The sequence below is a fragment of the Macaca nemestrina genome, chromosome 17 (genome assembly GCF_043159975.1).
Source record: "Macaca nemestrina isolate mMacNem1 chromosome 17, mMacNem.hap1, whole genome shotgun sequence".
Taxonomy (NCBI): Eukaryota; Metazoa; Chordata; class Mammalia; order Primates; family Cercopithecidae; genus Macaca; species Macaca nemestrina.
The window spans coordinates 3253221-3273351 of NC_092141.1; the positions used below are offsets into that span (position 1 = coordinate 3253221).

The following is a 20131-nucleotide window of genomic DNA, read 5'->3' on the forward strand; positions in this document are numbered from 1 at the left end:
AAACCTAAATACATTTCAAAGAACAAATTCTCTGCTGGATGTATTCACCTTCAATTTGATGATAAAACTAGCAATTAATAACAAAATAATGACTTTAACAACACACTAAACCACTCAGAAGTAAACAGTCCCAATACTTTCTTAAGGAGCTGTTTTTTTGGAGACGGAGTCTCGCTCTGTCGCCCAGGCTGGAGTGCAGTGGCGCGATCTCAGCTCACTACAAGCTCCACCTCCCGGGTTCACACCATTCTCCTGCCTCAGCCTCCCAAGTAGCTGGGACTACAGGCGGCCGTCACCTCGCCCGGCTAATTTTTTTGTCTTTTTTAGTAGAGACGGGGTTTCACTGTGTTAGCCAGGATAGTCTCGATCTCTTGACCTCGTGATCCGCCCGCCTCAGCCTCCCAAAGTGCTGGGATTACAGGCGTGAGCCACCGCGCCCGGCCTCTTAAGTAGCTTTTAGGCCAAACAGAATAGAAGCTGCAGTTACAGAATATTTATAAAGTAATGACATTTATAAGATTATACTTAAAACCTTTGGGTTGTATTCAAAGCAATCCTTAGAAGAAAATTCATTACCTTAAATGGTTTCCTATTAAATAAGAAAAAAACTACCGGGCGTGTTGGCTCAGGCTTGTAATCCAAGCATTTCGGGAGGGTCACTTGAGTCCAGGAGTTCAAGACCAGCCTAGACAATAGAATGGACCTCATCTTTACAAAAATAAAAGTAATAGTAACACAGTAAAATAAAAATAAGAATGGTACTCATGAGTTGCTATTATTGTTAGCATCTTCTCCATGTCTCATTTTCCTCCTCTGTGAAATGATGATGGGAGCATGTACCTTGAAATTATTGAGTGCTTACGTGTCCTGGTGAGTGAGGACCTGACATGTTGCAGCTGCTCAGTAATGGTGGCTATTATTATTATTATTACCAATATTGTTACCTAAAGAAAGCCAGAGGAAGGAATTCACAAAGATTAAAGCAGAAATAAATAAACTAAAAATAAAAAGAATTTGAGACTTGATACACCTAGGTTTCTTTTGGAAGAAGCAATAAGATAGGTAACTAGCTAGTCAAATATAGATGAGAAGAGAAAATAAGAATATACAAAATTAGTCATAAAAAGATGCATGACCACAGATGTGGAGATTAAATGATTACTAATGGATGCTGTGTTCAACTCATGCTATTAAATTGCTTCTGTTTCTAATTTTATTTGAAATTTTATTTGAAACAGATGCCTTTCTAGGAAAGTTTGCCAGACGTAACTTAAGATGAGGTAAAAAAAGAAACCTGAACAAACCAGTAACTGGAGAAGAAATTGAAAAAGTTCTCAAAGAATTATCTCTTCAAATGTTTCTAGATCTAGATGGCCTTGCAGGAAGGTGTTTTAAACTTTAAAGGAACAGATTTTATGTTATTTAAACTGTTCCAGAGAAAAGAAAAAAAGAAAAATATGGAAAGCTTCCCAATTAATTTAATAATGCTTAAAAGATCTTTATGGGCTGGGTGCGGTGGCTCACGCCTGTAATCCCAGCACTTTGGGAGGCCAAGGTGAGCAGATCACCTGAGGTCAGGAGTTCATGACCAGCCTGGCCAACATGGTGAAACCCTGTCTCTACTAATAATACAAAAAAATTAGCTGGACTTTGTGGTGCACACCTGTAATCGCAGTGTGCCAAGATCATGCCATTGCACTCCAGCCTGGGCAACAACAGTGAAACCCCTTCTCAAAAAAAAAAAAAAAAAAAAAAAAAGATCTTTTTGAAAAAAAATCAGTGAAATGAGATACAAAAACAAAGAGGTAGGGGCCAGTATTCCTTATGAATATAGAAATCAATGTTCTAAATAAAATATCAGTCTCAGAAGCTCAAATCTAAGTAGACTATGAAGAATAATTCACTATAGCCAAGAAAGAGTTATTTTACGAATGCAGGATGGTTAATATTAGGAAATTCATTCAGTGTTCGTTTACCTAAGGCTTCATATATGCCAGACTTTGTCTAGTGTAGAGACACTGTGAGGAATGAGTTCTTGTGACTTGCCCATAGAAGGCATTCAGTCTAAATGCACTGCATTTTAGAGATTCTTGTTTCTGTTTTCCGTCTTACTCATCTTCTTAGGAACATGGATCACTATAGGCTAGTGAGAGTGATGCGAGGCGTAGGTGGTGAGGGAGAACTGAAGGGAATGTGGAGGGTGTGTCTGAGTGTGTGTAGGGTTGATAAATGATGCTAGAGAAGTAAGAAAAGGCTAGATCCTATACCGATGATGTTTAGGAGCTCGGATTTTATCCTAAGAGTCATAGGAGAGGTACTGAAGGGAGAAGGTCATGATCAGATTTGCACAGTAGAATGATCACCCTGGCGCCGGGCACGGTGGCTCACGCCTGTCATCCCAGCACTTTGGGAGGCCGAGGCAGGTGGATCATGAGGTCAGGAGTTAGAGACCAGCCTGGCCAACATGGTGAAACCCTGTCTCTGCTAAAAATACAAAAATTAGCCAGGCATGGTCGCGGGCGCCTGTAATCCCAGCTACTCGGGAGACTGAGGCAGGAGAATTGCTTGAACCCGGGAGGAGGAGGTTGCAGTGAGCCGAGATAGTGCCACTGCACTCCAGCCTGGGCGACAGAGCGAGACTCCATCTCCCAAAAAAAGGAAATAAAAGAGAATGACCACTCTGGCTAGAATAAGAAGAATGGCATAGAGGAAAGGCAAGGCCAGAAGCAGGAAGGTGAGTCAGGAGGCTGCTGTGATGAGCCAGGTGATGATCACAGGTGATGATCCAGACCACCAAGACTGCCTGATGCAAAGGCCACTAGAGCTGTGCTAAGCACCAGCCATGATGGGGACTGAACCAAGGTGGTCTGCACTGCGAGTACAGGAAAGGAGGTGGAAAATTCCAAAACACCTGGGAAAAACCCAGGAAGACATTCAAAAACGCCAACAAGTGGGAGATGAATTTACTGCAGATGAAATTCAAATAATGGTCCACTTTCAAAATGACCTAAATATATTTAAGATCTTAATAAGATTAAAGAACGAATAGCATCCGTAAAATGGTTCATAAATTGTGATGCAGACAAATGAATCAAGATCTCATGGTTGTAAAAGTAAAACAGGCTGGGCGCTATGGCTCACGCCTGTAATCCCAGCACTTTGGGTGGCCAAGGCAGGTGGATCACCTGAGTTCAGGAGTTCGAGACCAGGCTGGACAGCATGGCGAAAGCCTGTCTCTACTAAATATATAAAAACTAGCCAGATGTGGTGGCAGGTGCCTGTAATCCCAGCTACACAGGAGGCTGAGGCAGGAGAATCACTTGAACCTGGGAGGTGGAGGTTGCAGTGAGCCGAGATCACACCGCTGCACTCCAGCCTCGGCGACAAGAGCAAGACTCCATCTCAACAAACAAAAGGAAGACTGTAAAATTGTTGGGAGCTCAAGAAATAATTGTAGAAATAAACTTAACACATGGGATAAAATCTAGTCTGTTTAAATAATGAATTTATGAATCGGAAGATAGACCCAAGGAATTCCTGCAGAACTCAGCACAGATCGAGAGATGAAGTATATGAAAAAGAAGGTATGTGGATAATAGACTGGGAGGCCCCAGCATTTGTCTCAAAGACATTCCAGAAGCAAAGAATAGACTAGTGAACAAATATCCAAAAAAGTATTAGCTGAGAATGTTTCAGAATTGAAGAAAGCACACACCATGCTGCTGAAAGTGATTTAAAAACAAAACAATACTTCCAGACATGTTGAAGGGAAACATCAGAGATAAAAGATTTTAAAAATTTAAAAAAATTTAAAAAGCTGTCTGAGGATACAGGCAAGATAATCTATGATCTAATGAGAACTAGGCTGAGAATAGATTTCTCCTTATTCATGATAGTTGTTAAAGACAATGGGGCAATATCTTTCAAGTGTTTAAAAAAAGAAAGAAGGAAAATAACCCTCAACCTAAAATTCTATACCTAGAAAAGCCAAAGACAAAGTAAAACTGCTTTCAGACATAAAAAAATGAAGGGAGTGTCCCACTCGGGCTCTTTCTGAAAGAATTGCTGAAGGATATACTTCAGTCAGAAGAAAAGAAAAACCAGAAAAGATTTAATTAGAAAGTGACAAGAAATAGGTAAAGTATGTTGATAAATTTAATTACTGACGGTAAAAAGTGGGTTTTCTTTTGCATGTTTAAAAGGAGGTTTGAACTAAATTTATAAACTGAAGTAGCAAGGACAATGGGAAGGAAAAAATGTTCAGTGGATAAAAGCATACTCTGTTGTTTCTTATTTATGCCCCTCAGGAGAGAGAATACAATCTTAGAGTTTGATGAAAAAAATATAAATAGATGTATTGGAAGATACAGAAATACAGTCTATAGCAAATTAGTAGGAGATCAAAAGAGGATTAACAAAAAGAAAGCAAAAAAAAAAATCAATTGTAGGTAGGAAAGGAAGAGAAAAAAGGAAAGAAAACACAAGGAATAGAAAATATAAAATGATAGTTTAGAAATAATTTCAGGCCAGTCATGGTGGCTCCCGCCTGTAATCCCAGCACTTTGGGAAGCCAAGGTGGGCGGATCACCTAAGAACAGGAGTTTGAGACTAGCCTGGCCAACATGGTGAAACCCCGTTTCTACTACAAATACAAAATATTAGCTGGGCGTGGTGGCCTGTGCCTGTAATCCCAGCTACTCTGGAGGCTGAGGCAGAAGAATTGCTTGAACCTGGGAGGCGGAGGTTTCTATGAGCCGAAATCGTGCCACTCTATTCCAGCCTGGGTGACAGAGCAAGACTCCGTCTCAAAAAAAAAAAAAAAAAAAAAAAAAAAAAGAAATAGTTTCAGATACGATAGTCATTGCAATAAGTATAAATAGATTAAATTAGCCTATTACAATACCAGCCTATCAGAGTGAATTAAAAATATAGCTATATTCTACTTACAAGAGACAAACCTAAAGAAAAATGGTGTGGAAAGATTTAAAATAAAGGGATGGAAAAAGATACGCTGAAAAATACTATGAAAGTTGGCATAGCAATAGTAATATCAGACAAAATAGATTTTCAGGACAAAAAGACTAGGGATGATGTACTCCTTTGTAACGTGGAATTCTTCTTCCCCACTCCTGATGTTTCCTGTGGCATAGGGGGAATACTTTCGTGTAACACCCGGGCTGTCTTCGCCCTCTTTGATGGGCGTGTTAGGGAGCAGGAACTCACATGTGTAGCTGTGTTCCTTCCCCCTTTTCCTCTTGGACCGAGCTGCCCTGAGGGTGGTCTTCTGTGCAGTAAGTCTCACCCAGCAGCCTCATGGGAAGGGGCTTGCCGTTGGCCAGCACTGCCTGTGACTGGGTGGGTAAGTTGGGCTGATTCTGGTGTTTAGTTAGACCCGTTTCATCTTCACGCTAAGCTGTGTGCTCCCACGTGGTAGTGATTTTGACTCCGAACACCTTACTCTGTTGTTTCTTTGCTTTTGAATTTGTTCAGAAACTGGGCAGGGAGTCATTCTTCCAGGTTCCCAGAGGCCTTGGCTTATGTGATAATAAAGAGGGCACGTTCTGTTCTTCATCACCCAGATGTTCTGTGAACATGCTCCGTCCACCCAGAATATCTAACAGTCATGAGCTTGTGCTTAATAACATGATCTTGAATTTTAAAAAGCAAAACGGAGAGAAATAGAAGGAGAAGTAGCCAGATACTCAGGTACAGTGGGAGATTTTGACGACATTGCTGAGAAACCAGTGGATTGAGCAGGCAAAAAATTGTGAGGTTATGGAAGACTTGAACGATACAGTTAACAAATTCGGTCTTGGCTAATGTGTATTCCTGCTCTTAACAAAAGAAAAAATACCGTTTTTCAAGCTTTTGTGGAGTGGGAAAAAGTGAAAGTCCATGTATTAAAGTCAACACATTTCAAATAATATTATTTAGATTATGTTCCTTGAATATAAGACAAATTATCAACAATTAAAATACTGGAGAGGAAAAAAATCTCATATTTGGAAAGTTAAAAACTTTAAAAACATAACTAATGGACTAAAGAGGAGATCACAAAAGAACTGACAAAATATTTAGAACTACATGACAGTGAAAATACTATGTATCAAATTGTGTGGGCTGCAGTTAAAGTGGTATTTAGAGAGAGATGTATAGTTCTAAATGCACTTTAAAAAAAGATTAAATGAGTAAGGATGTAAGTCAGGAAGTTGGAAAAAGAGTAGTAGAAAAACTCTGAAGAAAATAGAAGGAAGGAAGTAAAAAAGACGAGAATAGACTAGTGAAGTAGGAAGCAAAAATAAAAAAGGATAGAGATGGTAAAAGAAAAAATCCAAAAGGTATCTCTTCGAAAAGACTAATAAGATCGATAAACCTCCAGCTAAAACTGATAAGGGAAAACAAGGAAAAGATACAAACAGGCCGGGCACAGTGGCTCACGTCTGTAATCCCAGCACTTTGGGAGGCTGAGGCAGGTAGACCATATGAAGTCAGGAGTTTGAGGCCAGCCTGGCCAGCATGGTGAAACCCCGTCTCTACTAAAAATACAACAGAATTAGTCAGGCATCTGTAATCCCAGCTACTCGGGAGGCTGAGGCAGGAGAATCACTTGAACCTGGGAGGTGGAGGTTGCAGTGAGCTGAGATGGCGCCGCTGCACTCCAGCCTGGGCGACAAGATTGAAACTCCATCTCGAAAAAAAAAAAAGAAGAAGAAAGAAAGAAAAGATACAAATAGTATTGTAGCAGTAAAGGTGAGGACGATTACAGACAGAGATGAAGTCTTCAGAGAATACCAAAAACAACTTTGTACCAATGTGCTTAATGCTTTTATATAAAAATATAAATTACCAAAATTGACTCAATAAGGAGTAGAAAACCTAAACATTTACCACTGAAGAATTTGAATTAGTACCCAAAGTATCCTCCTATAAAAACAGCAGGCCTAGAGATGTCACAGACTAGTTTTAGCAAACCTTTAAGGAATGAGAAAATCTCATTTAAACTATTTAAAAGGATCAGGCTGGGCGTGGTGGCTCACGTCTGTAATCCCAGCACTTTGGGAGGCCGAGGTGGGTGGATCACTTGAAGTCAGGAGCTTGAGACCAGCCTGGCCAACATGGGGAAACTTCGTCTCTACTAAAAATATAAAAATTAGCTGGACGTGGTGGCGCATGCCTGTAATCCCAGCTACTCAGGAGGCTGAGGCAGGAGAATTGCTCGAACCCGGGAGGTGGAGGTTGCAGTGAGACGAGATGCACCAGTGCACTTCACCCTGGGCAACAGAGCGAGACTCCGTCTTAAAAAAAAAAAAGGGATGAGAAGCTACCTAGCAATTTTATAAGACTGCAATAACACCTTGATATCAAAACCTGGAAAGGAAAATACAAGAAAATAAAAAATAGGCCGATGTTGCTTTTGAACAGAGCTGTGAAAATCTAAATAAAATACGGTAGTCTCATATTCGTGGGGGAAATAGTCCGAGACCCCCAGTGGATGCCCGAAATGTCATATAGTCCCAAACCTGATTGCCATCAACAGAAACACCTCTGTTTATATCTTTCGCCCACACATGTCATCCTTTTTTCATCTTAACTAAGCATTTATGCACTGTGGCCATAACTTTTGCAGTTTGAGGTGCAACAGCAAAACTAGCAATAATTTTCTTTTTCCTTCTTCACAATTTCATCCGTACCATGGATCTCAGCAACCTTAGCATATAATTTTCTTTCCTAATTAAGAACTTTCACCTTTCGACTTAAAGGAGGCACTTAACAGTTTCTCTTTGTCATATCTGAAGTGCCAGCATCACTCATGGGCCTTGCACTTTGGGGCCATTATTAGTATGATAAGGGTGAGGGTGACTTGAACACAGGCAGTGAGATACTGCAACGGTCCATCCAATCACTGAGATGGCCGCTAAGTGACCGATGGGTAGGGAGCGTGTAGGGCGTGGATACGGTGGACAGAGTGAGAATTCACGTCCCAGGTGGATGGACTGGGATGGCGGAAGATTTCATCATGCTATTCAGGACAGCACAAAATTGAAAACTTATGAATTATTTCTGGAATTTTCCCTTTAATATTTTTTTGGCCGTGGTCGACCGCAGGTTACTGAAACTGGGGGAAGCAAAACCGTGGATAAGGGGGACTGCTGTATTAATAAATGGAATTCAGCCGGGTACCGTGGCTCACCCCTGTAATCCCAGCCCTTTGGGAGGCGGAGGCGGGTGGATCACCTGAGGTCAGGAGTTCGAGACCAGACTGGCCAACATAGTGAAACCCTGTCTGTACTAAAAATATAAAAAATTAGCCAGGCATGGTGACGAGCACCAGTAATCCCAGCTACTTGGGAGCCTACGGCAGGAGAATGTCTTGAAACTGGGAGGCGGAGGTTGCAGTGAGCCAAGTTCGCGCCATTGCACTCCAGCCTGGGCAACAAGAGCGAAACTCTGTCTCAAATAATAAATAAATAAAAATAAAAAATAAAAAAATTCAGGATATTAAAAACAATATGTCAGAAGTAAGTGGACTTTTACCCATGGAATCAAAAAATGGCTCAACAGAAATGTAATTCACCAGGTCAACAGATTAAAAACCATATGGTTATCTCCTCAGATGCAGAAAAGCATTCAGTAAAATCCAGCATTTTCATAATGTGCTAAATGAATCAGGGGATCAGGCTAAATTTAGACTCTCATGGTGAATCCCGTTATGAAGCAGATTTCATCCCACCTAGATTTTGAGTAAACCCAGATTTTGAAATACTAGGTTTTCTTTTCATAAAGGTTTAATTTCATGACAGAACCCAAATATATCCAGAAGCTGTGCTCAGTTCTTTGGGAGAACAGAAAAACCTACAAACAAACCAAAAAATAATGGCGACCTTATTTGCATTTCCCGTATTTCAGTAGCAGACAGATGTATCAGGCATGTTGTTTTTTGTTTTTTTGAGACAGAGTCTTGCTCTGTTGCCCAGGCTGGAGTACAATGGCATGATCTTGGCTCACTGCAACCCCTGCTTCCCGGGTTCAAGTGATTCTCCTGCCTCAGCCTCCCAAGTAGCTGGGATTACAGGCACCCACCACCACGCCCAACTAATTTTTGTATTTTTAGTAGAGACGGGGTTTCACTACATTGGCCTGGCTGGTCTCGAACTCCTGACCTCGTGATCCACCCTCTTTGGCCTCCCAAAGTGCTTGGATTCCAGGCGTGAGCCACCACCCCCAGCCAGGCATGTTCTTTACATAGCTGCCTCCCCAGCCATACCTAAGTAGGATTCCGTTTTCGCACCATGTGAGTGTGGTACCCAGTGTGTGGTTGGCTCATCTGAGGCCGATCTGGCCTCAGAGAGTCCTGAAGCCAGTGTCCTGTGTGCTGCGATCTCAACCACCTTCCTCATTGACCGTTTCTTTTCTTTTCTTCTTTTTTTGAGATGGAGTCTCACTCTTGTTGCCCAGGCTGGAGTGCAGTGGTGCGATCTCGACTTACTGCAACCTCTGTCTCCCGGATTCAAGCGATTCTCCTGCCTCAGTCTCCCAAGTAGCTGGGATTTACAGGCGTCCGCCACCACGCGTGGCTAATTTTTTTTGTATTTTTAGTAGAGATGGGGTTTCACCATGTTGGACAGGCTGGTCTCAAACTCTTGACCTCAAGTGATCCGCCCTCCTTGGCCTCCCAAAGTACTGAGATGACAGGCCCGATCCCCTGCGCCCTCACTGACTGTTTCTTAGGGATGTCCTTTTCTCTCCCGTCTTGTGCAGGTCCAAACTGAAGACGGTGCATGAGCGGATCCCCTTGGCTGGACTGAGCAAGCTTCCCAGTGTCCCTCAGATTGCAAAGGTGAGAGACCAACCAACCTGTGAGAGAAGGTGGCTTCCTCTCTCAGCCCAGGGCTGGCCTCTGGAGTGGGGTGCAGGCGCGTCCTGGGTAGGCTCAGCCCTTAGGGAAGGGGTGGCCGCTTTACTCTTTGACCCTTGACCGCACTGATGGGGGTCCGGGAGGGCTGTGGGCAGATGCCTCTGTCTTTCTTACATCCTCCACAGCTCATCCTTGTTGCGGAGGCTGCTTAGAAACAGTATCCTCCATGAACAGCTAGTTTGGGAGGTGAGAGAAGTAGAAGGACGGGGCCGGATGTGCTGAGCGCCGTAGGACGTCCGTGGAGGGGTGGGGCAGGGTGGCCAGGGGAGCCTTCACAGCAGAGGAGAGGCCTGAGTTGGGCTGAAGGATGATCCAGATTGAGCACCCCCTTGAGTGAGGAGCCTGCGAACCTGGGAACTGAGTTAGCAAAGTGGGGTGAGCGAGACAGTCAGCTGGGTTGGTTGGACCCTCACTCTGGGAGCAGGAATGTCACAGAATTGTGCTGGATACGTTTGGTGGCAGTCGTGGGCTGGATGGTTTTTGGCCTTGTCTTCAGGCCGGAACGGAGACGAGCCTCAGGCTCTGTCTAATCCCTTCCCGCACTTTATCAGCAAACCCCGGAAAGGGTAGTCGACTTGCCTGGGCACGTGTTAGTGAGCGGCAGGCAGAATCCCAGCCCAGGCCTCCTGACCCACGTGCCTCACCCTCCCATGCTGCGTTGTCCCGGTGGGCAGAGGAGCCCAGATGTCCTCTGCAGATGTCATCCTTGACCTGCGTGTTCTTCTCCCTTTCAGGCTTTCTGTGATGATGCAGTGGGACTGAGATTCAACCCTGTCCTGTACCCCAAGGTGAGGACCTTCATGCCTCCCAGCACAGGGGCCCTGCTGCTCGGCGAGGATTTGCAGACCTGTGGCTTTTTGGGCAGTTCTCTCTCATGCCTCCCAACACAGGGGCCCTGCCGCTTGGCGAGGATTTGCAGATCTGTGGCTTTTTGGGGAGTTCTCTGCATCGTAGTGGGGTTTCGTGGGGTCTCCCTCTCTCCCTGCCCACCCCTTCACAAGCTGGTCCACTGGGAACCCATCCTCAGCCATGCCCAGGTCTCCGGCCCAGTTGAGTTGGTCCCCAGGCTGCTGTGAAGGTGACAGAGGGTAGCAGTGTTGTAGCTTCTCCAGCACACCTCAGTGGTACCTTCCTGAGGCCAGTGCTGCAGGGGTCGTGACTCTGTCGCTGGCGGCTGGTGCAGATCCAGTCTGCTGTCACAGAGGGGCGGGAGGTACAGCAGGCAGACGCTCACAAAGAAGAGAAAGGCCAGACAGCTGCCCCCCGCATTGCCCGTGTTACTGCAGCTCTCAGGCCGTATGAGCCTCTGCTGCCTTCATTTATAAACCGACTGGTTTTCTGATACCAGTTTCCTTTGCATTGGTCTGATATTGACCCCAGTTCTCATATGGGAATGTGAGTGGGAAGAGAAGCAATAATAATAAACCCACTGAAGAATAATTGTGGCATGAGAGGACTTACGTCCCCCACGGACAGTGAATTGCTTGAAATTGGCCACAGGAAAAGACCCTGTGCGTCGGCTGCCTCTTCATGGGCCGGCAGGCTCTGGAGAGGGAAAATGGAAGCAGAGCCGTGCTTCTGTCTGGGTCACGCTGCAGCAGCTGAGGCCTGCTGGGGCCGGCTCTGTCTATCCTCTTAGTCCCAACTCTGACAACCAGGACCCATGAGATGAAATGTCTGGTGAGGAAGAGAGGCCCCGTCCCAGTGGAGACATCCAGAATCCCCTGGAACAAACACCTTTTTTTTTTTTTTTTTTTTGAGACAGAGCAAGGCTCTGTCACCCAGGCTGGAGTGCAGTGGCGTAATCTCGGCTCACTGCTAACCCCGCCTCCCGGGTTCAAGCGATTCTCCTGCCTCAGCCTCCCAAGTAGCTGGAACTGGTGGTGCCCGCCACCATGCCCAGCTAATTTTTGTATATTTAGTAGAGACGGGCATTTCACCATGTTGGCCAGGATGGTCTCGAACTGACCTCAGGTGATCTGCCCTCCTTGGCCTCCCAAAGTGCTGGGATGACAGGCGTGCGCCACCGTGTCCGGCTGGAACAAACGCTTTCAGTGTCCATGATCAGGCATGTCACTCTCAGAAGCAGCCATGTATCCCTCTGCAGGGGCTGAGCGAATGGCGGAGTCCTCTCCTGCACAGAGCCTTTTGTCTTCCACATGCCTCTGTTGCGCTATTTTAGCATCTGTTGATACCGGGAGCATGCTACACTTCATTGAACATTTTCTCTCATTGAGACTGACCTCCCCTTTATAATGACAACTGAATGAGTGGGGTTTAACCAAACATTAAAACCCCATCATAAAGGTCTAACTTAACTACAGGTTTGGCAATTTTGGTTGTCAACTCATAGCCACCGAGAGAACCAATGGTGTTTATTTGCCCAGTTCTCTCTATCGCTTGGAAAGCCTCGGGCCTTGGTAGTAATGGAAGAGCAGCTGTATTTTCATGTTTTCTATATTTGAAGGACCGCTGAGTCTGACTGGGATGTACATCTGGCTGAGATGCGCACATGTGTGTGTTTTTAAAATTTGCAGAGTTTAGAACATCCTTTGGAAGTTCTCCATGGCCTGGTGCCTCTCCCTGGCAGGGCAGCTGTTCCTCCCCTGTGACTCACCCAGGCAGGAGTGGAGGGAGGCTCCAGCGCCCTCGCCGGGGGAGCTGCGAAGCGTCTGTTTCCCCAGACAGCTGACAGCTGAGAGCCTCCCAGAGATATACAGTGTGTGGCAACTTCACACAGGCCACAGATTCCAGCCAATAAGTTGTTCCTGGTTTGTTCTTCCTCTCGCATAACGTGTGGCTGAATCCTTCCTTTTTTTTTTTTCAAACGTCACATTTCATGTTGTCACCACTACACTTCAAATCTATATTGTGCAAAGTGGCCAGAAAGCACACCACGGTAATGGACCAAACTCTGAGATTGAACCTTTCACCCCAGTGCCTTCTTGGGCTCTTTTGATACTAAACACGTTTCTCATTCAAGTGAATTGAAATGCGTTAGTTGGGTTGATTCTCGGGAGCCTCATAAAATACAAAACAAAACAAAACAAAGATATTGCGCCATCTTTGTCCAGTAATGTAATGTTTGTGTCTTTCGTAGCAAATAATTACTTCATTGAAGTTAAAACTTCCAAACATAACTTATTAATAGTCTTCAAATTCAGCTGAGATCACTCAAGTTGAAAGTACTCTGCTAAACACAGATAACTTAAAATAACTTTAACAGTTAATTGTCCATAACACCCACCAAGGTTGTTTTCCTAGACCAGTTTTAAGACGATCCATTAGTATTCCTTGCACAGGTGAAAAATGATACTCAATTTTCTTGTCTTTTTATTTTTAATGTAAAAGTTGGAAGGGACCTTCAAGTTTCAAGTGTCCACACTGAGAATCCCTCCTTTTTATTGCTGAGATTATCCCAACACTCCCAAATCTTTTCTTCCCCAATAAGCTGGTTCAGCTCTGATATTTCTGGAAGGTCATATAGCTGTTGATGATGATGGTGATGCTGGCTGCTCTGTGCTCAATTCTTTCTTGTTGAATCTTCATAACCACACATCTGCATTTAACAGAAGAGGAAACTGAGCTCCAGAGAAGCAGCTCACTCAAAGCTACATAGGTAAAAACAGTGGATTCAAAGCTGAAGTTTAGGCCGGGCGTGGTAGCTCACGCCTGTAACCTCAGCCCTTTGAGAGGCCGAGGTGGGCGGATCACTTGAGGTCAGGAGTTCGAGACCAGCCTGGCCAACATGGTGAAACCCCCGTCTCTACTAAAAATACAAAAATTAGCCGGCGTGATGGTGGGGACCTGTAATCCCAACTGCTCGGGAGGCTGAGGCAGGAGACTCGCTTGAACCCGGGAGGCGGAGGTTGCAGTGAGCCGAGACCACGCCACTGAACTCCAGCCTGGGGGACAGAGCGAGACACCACCTCAAAAACAAACAAACAAAAAAACCCCAAAATACCTGGAGTTTAACTTTTCTGATCTCAGTCATCACCTCTGTGATGCATGATGGAAAATGAGATAGGGCAGGAGTCAGGTTGTAAACATTCCTTCTTTGCCTATTGTATTGGGGTATGTTCCTCCTTAGCGTGTTCTTCTCAGAGACCTCTCATTTCATGCGGAGGGGATTGACGTGTGGTCAGGAGCGGTGACTTGCTGAGAATCGCGCTGCTGGTTGGAGGTGGAATTAGGCCTACAGTTATCCTTGCTGACCAGTTTTGGGGTTCTGGCTTCACTTTTGACACCACAGATTCAACATGGGGGTCAAATAAACTGCTGGACACGTGTGCCCCCGAGCCTTGGCTGGCACATCTGGGCAGGAGTGGAATGAGCGATACAGTGGTTTGGTTCCTACTGGAGAAGCCCAAGTTCTAGAAGCTAGCTGACTCTGGAGCTGCCGCCTGACTGTCTCCTTACTATTTCTTTCCCTCCGTGTATGTGGAGGTTTCATACCCGGGGACACATTCTCTACCCAATTGGGTGCTTCTCCTTCCCTGTGCTTTCTCTCTTGCTTCCGAATTGAACAAATGTTGATTTTTTTTCTTGCCACATTTTCCAGGCCTCCCAAATGATTGTGTCCTATGATGAGCATGAAGTCAACAACACATTCAAATTCGGAGTCATTTATCAAAAAGCCAGGCAGGTAAGCAACACCGTCCATACCAGTGACCGTATCCTGTGGTTTCTCACTTAGGACTCTTTTTATCCCCACCCTGAACGCAGGAGCCCTGACCTGCGTTCTTAAGCATTTGGAATACAATGGTCCCATTTAAGGTATGAATTAGACTGGAGGTGGCAGAACTTTCCAGCAAGGCTACTTCTTACAAAAAGGTCTGCACGTCCTTAAACAGTGATGTCGTTTTTTTCATATAGCAAATTCTCACTCTTCCCGGCTGCCTCAGCTTATATGTATTTATGGGCTGCTGGTTATAAGAAAAACCAGACTAGGTCGAGGGAATGGAGGAGCATAGGCTGCTCTCTCCTTGCCCAAATTTCTCCCCAGTGGGAATGAACTTTTTCTCCCCGAACTTGAGTATTGTGATGGATGGGTGGGTGCGTCTCTTCACGACTCTGTTCCGTGACGTCATGTTGGCAGCTTGAAGTCAACCGTGGTGGAAGTATTTACTCTATGAAAATTGGCAAACACCAGGGTTTCTATCTTCCTCCTTTGGAGAGCCAGTGACTCAAAATTTGCCAGCACACCACTGCTCAGCCTCTGTCTTTGGTAGCACTCACACGTTGCTTTGGAGTTAACTGGCCAGAATCATGTTTCTCAAAATGTGTTCCGTGAATGCTGGTCTGATGGTGTACTCCGTGAGCAAATGACCTGGGGAGGCATTGTCACTTGTGTGGGGACCTTTTAAAGGCTTTAAGAACCCCCAAAGTAAAGGACAATTTATAACTTTGTTGAACTTAGTGGTTTCCGTACTTACATAAACTTCCCGTCTTCTTTACCTCTTTCCTACCACGAACAATTATTAACATCCCAAGTAGAGGGGTTAACTGAACACACGGTTTCCTCACCGAGGCTCTTTGAGAGGAAAGTTCCACGCCCCTTTCATCTTTGTATCATCTAAGAGCCTCGCCTATAAATACACCTTCATATAAATACACTCCATTTTTTTTTTTTTTTTTTTTTTTTGAGACGGAGTCTCGCTCTGTCGCCCAGGCTGGAGTGCAGTGGCGCGATCTCAGCTCACTTCAAGCTCCGCCTCCCGGGTTCACGCCATTCTCCTGCCTCAGCCTCCCGAGTAGCTGGGACTACAGGCGCCCACAACCGCGCCCGGCTAATTTTTTGTATTTTTAGTAGAGACGGGGTTTCACCGTGGTCTCGATCTCCTGACCTTGTGATCCGCCCATCTCGGCCTCCCAAAGTGCTGGGATTACAGGCGTGAGCCACCGCGCCCGGCCTACACTCCATTGTTATGTGAATTAATGAATGAATAAAAATGTTGGCCCTACTAATGGCAGGTTAATAGTATCTTCTGATGTTATCTCTTTTTTTTTTTTTTTTTTTTTGCATGATGATATCTTTCTTGGTTAGACGACACCTGATGTTCTCATTTAGAGATATTGGACCTTAAGAGACACGCGTTTGCTTAAAAATATTCTAATTAGATGAAGAGTTTAGGATCTGCAAGACTAACACTGATGAATCTTATAATTTAAGGGAGATTATTCAGGTAGCTACTGTAATCATTTTCACATATTACATTTTTATTTTATATAGCTTTGCTAATAAAACCCCCTAATGAAAGTTCTTTGCTTGTGAAATTTACCAAAGCAGAGCTTGTGAGGTGATTATAATCCAATGTTCCAGCAAAGTTATAATTACTGAACATGAGCCATCCATCTCGGAGAGGGAGTCTGTGTATTGTTTATGTGCCTGATGCTGCTGTGGGGGAAAAAGCCAAGAAGATAATTTTTTTTTTTTTTTTTTAAAGAACCTAGGCAGATTGTTGTTTTGCACACCTGCTTCTGGGGGACATTTAATATGAACATTTGTTGCCTCCAAGCCCTATGCTGGTCTCCGGATAGAAATGAGCTTCACCTAAGTCTTGTGTTTGCTGTGCACTGTGCCGTGCGCTCTGGGGGATACGGCGATGACTAAGACCCCTCCCTGAGTGCGTGGTCAAGCTCAAGGCCAGTATCAAAGTAATGGCAAGGCAACTCTCAGGCTGGATGTGAATCCTGCAAGAGAAGTGCGTGTCCCAGAGCACACACGCTGGATTGTTTTTTTAGTGAGAGATGTAGGTTGCCTGGAGGCAGCTGCTCTTCCACACTCTGGCCTCATGACCTGGGGCAAGTAGGACATGCGGCTAGAGTTGTGACACCTTCATGGCATGCTATAGATCAGGGATTGGCAAACTTGTTTGGGTAAAGGGCCAGAGAGTAAATATTTTAGATTTCATGGGCCTTGGAGTCTCTGTGACAGCTGCTCACCTTTGCCTTGCTGGTGCAGAAGTAGCAATAGACAATAGATAAATGAGTTGGCCTGTCTGCGTTCCAATAAAACTTTATCGATAAACACAGGCAGCAGGCCAGACTCGGCCCCTGGGCTGCAGTTAGTTGGCCCCTTCTAGAGTGCAGAGTTTCCCAGCCTTCAGACATTCACAGACCGTATCCAGGATCCGTATCATAGCATTTGTTTCACCCTATGCCACTGTTAAGATCTTTATCACACCTATACTGTTAACTGAATATTTTCTTCAAAAAGTTTTTTTGAAACTTCCATGCATTTATTTTTTATTTTTATTTTTATTTTTTGAGACGGAGTTTTGCTCTCGTTGCCTAAACTGGAGTGCAATGTCGCGATCTTGGCTCACTGCAACCTCCGCTTCCCGGGTTCAAGCAATTCTTCTGCCTCAGTCCCCCGAGTAGCCCGGGATTACAGGCAGCCACCACCACACCTGGATAATTTTGTATTTGTAATAGAGACGGGGTTTCACCGTGTTGGTCAGGCTGGTCTCGAACTCCCGACCTCAGGTGATCACCCACCTCGGCCTCCCAAAGTGCTGGGATTACAGGTGTGAGCCACCGCGCCCAGCCACATGCATTTATTTTTAAAGGAAATTTTATATCACTCCTCTAACTGGAAAACCAGTATCATTTATCGTGAAATGAAGGTAATTCTTTATTTATTTATTTATTTTTTTTGAGACAGAGTCTCACGCTGTTGCCCAGGCTGGAGTGCAGTGGCGCGATCTCGGCTCACTGCAAGCTCCGCCTCCCGGGTTCCCGCCATTCTCCTGCCTCAGCCTCCTGAGTAGCTGGGACTACAGGCGCCCGCCACCGCGCCCGGCTAATTTTTTGTATTTTTAGTAGAGACGGGGTTTCACTGTGGTCTCGATCTCCTGACCTTGTGATCCGCCCGCCTCGGCCTCCCAAATGAAGGTAATTCTAAAATAAATTCTATAAAAAGCAAAATAGAATTGTTGAAATCTATCAGATTCTGTTACCTGTTGAAGGCGTGGAGCCTGAGGTCTGCTTTTTGTTGTTGTTATTGTTACAGTTACCTTCTGAAGACATTCTGTTGAAGTGATTGGTAGGCTAGAGTGTTTTTGTATCATCTGCAGCTCTTCATGGCAGCCTGTGCATGTTTGCAGAACCTCAGCTGTTTGCAGATCCTGCCACTGTGGGTAGAGCCTGTTGAACAGGCCCTGTTTGAAGCCTGTTACTGTTTGCAGAGCTCGCTACTGTCTTCAGCTTTGATTTTTACAAAATTAGTCAGGCGTGGTGGCGGGCACCTATAGTCCCAGCTACTTGGGAGTCTAAGGCAGGAGAATCGCTTGAACCTGGGAGGCAGAGGTTGCAGTGAGCCGAGATTGTGCCATTGCACTCCAGCCAGAGCAGCAAGAGCGAAACTCCATCTCAAAAAAAAAAAAAAAAAAATTACTAACCTTTTTATCTTTAGGTATTTGTAGATTCACATAGAGTTGTAAAAAATGATACAGTGAGATCTCATGTACCCTTTACCTACTTTCCCCCCAAAGTAATGTCTTGCAAAATGATAGCACAATACTGCAACCAGGATGTGGACATCAGTCTCCCAGCTCCGGTCCGTAACCCCTGACAACCGCTCATCTGTTCTCCAATTTCTAAAACATTGTTATTTCAAAACGATATATAAATGGAGTCATATAGTATATAACCATTTGACATTGGCTTTTTTCCAGTCAGCAAGATGAATCCAGGTTCTTGGGTGTATCAATACTGTGTTCTTTTTCGTTGCTGAGTAGTATTCCATGGTATTATAACGGTACCACAGTTCGTGTGTAACCCTCACCCACTGAAAGCCATTTTTGGCTATTATGAATAAAGTTGCTGTGAACATCTGTATGTAGGTTTTTGTGTGAACATAAGTTTTCATTTCTCTGGGATAAATGCTTAGGAATACAGCTGCTGTGTTGTATGATAATTATGTGTTTAGTTTTGTAAGAAACTGCCAGCTGGGCGAAGTGGCTCACGCCTATAATCCCAGCACTTTGGGAGGCCAAGGTGGGTGGATCACGAGGGCAGGAGATTGAGGCCATCCTGGCTAACACGGTGAAACCCCGTCTCTCCTAAAAATACAAAAAAAAATCAGCCAGGTGTGGTGGTGGGCACCTGTAGTCCCAGCTACTCGGGAGGCTGAGGCAGGAGAATTGCTTGAACACAGGAGGCGGAGGTTGCTGTGAGCCGAGATTGCGCCACTGCACTCCAGCCTGGGCGACAGAGCGAGACTCCGTCTGAAAAAGACTCCATCTCTAAAGAAAAAAGAAACTGCAAACTGTTTTCTAGAGTGGTTCTTCTCACCAGCAATGATCCAGTTTCTCTGTAACCTTGCCAGCATTTGGTGTTGTGACTATTTTTTATTTTAACCATTCTGATAGTTGTGTAACGATATCACCTTATGGTTTTAATTTGCATTTCTCGAATGGCTAATGATGTTGGACATCTTTTCATGTGCTTATTTGCCATCTGTATATCCTCTCAAGGGAAATGCCTGTTCATGTCTTTTGTTTTTTTGAGACAGGGTCTCACTCTGTCACCCAGGCTGGAGTGCAGTGGTACGATCTCGGCTCACTGCAACCTCTGCCTCCCAGGTTCCAGTGATCCTCCCACCTCAGCCTCCCAGGTAGCTGGGACTACAGGCACGTGCCACCATGCCCAGCTGATTTTTGCATTTTTAGTAGAGACGAAGTTTTGCCATGTCGGCCAGGCTGGTTTTGAACTCTGGACCTCAAGTGATCCGCCTGCCTTGGCCTCCCATAGTGCTGGAATTACAGGCGTGAGCCACCGCACCTGGCCGTTTTCATGTCTTTTGACCATTTTCTAATTGGATTTTTTTTAACTGTTGAGTTAAAAATATTTTTTAAAATAACAGCTTTATTGAGCACATAATTCTCATACCGTATAATTCATAGTTATGTAATTTATATCTCAATAAAGTATACAATTCAGTGGTTTGTAGTGTAACCACAGAATTGTGCACCTGTCCTCACTACAGAACACTTTCATCACTCCCAAAAGAAACCCCACACTCACCAGCAGTCACTCCCCATCCCCCTTTCCTTTAGCTCCTGCCAACCCTAATCTAATTTCTGTCTCTATAGATTTGCCTATTCTAGACCTTTTATAAATGGAATCATAATATGTGGCCTTTTGTGTCTGGTTTCTTTCACTCAGCGTAATGTTTTCAGGGTTTATCCAGGTCGTAGTATGTATCAGCAC

The 20131-nt window shown here is 44.7% G+C and overlaps 1 protein-coding gene across 8 annotated transcripts in view; it reads left to right on the forward strand.

Moving 5' to 3' along the window:
• Positions 1–20131, forward strand: part of LOC105471797 (RAP1 GTPase activating protein 2) — a 293214-nt gene that overhangs the window by 227766 nt on the left and 45317 nt on the right. For all 8 annotated transcript variants that reach the window (XM_071082129.1, XM_011724558.3, XM_071082128.1 and 5 more), the window contains 3 exons: positions 9760–9838; positions 10651–10704; positions 14478–14561. In XM_071082129.1, coding sequence (XP_070938230.1) covers positions 9760–9838; positions 10651–10704; positions 14478–14561 — 217 coding nt within the window. The remainder of the gene's footprint in view (positions 1–9759; positions 9839–10650; positions 10705–14477; positions 14562–20131) is intronic.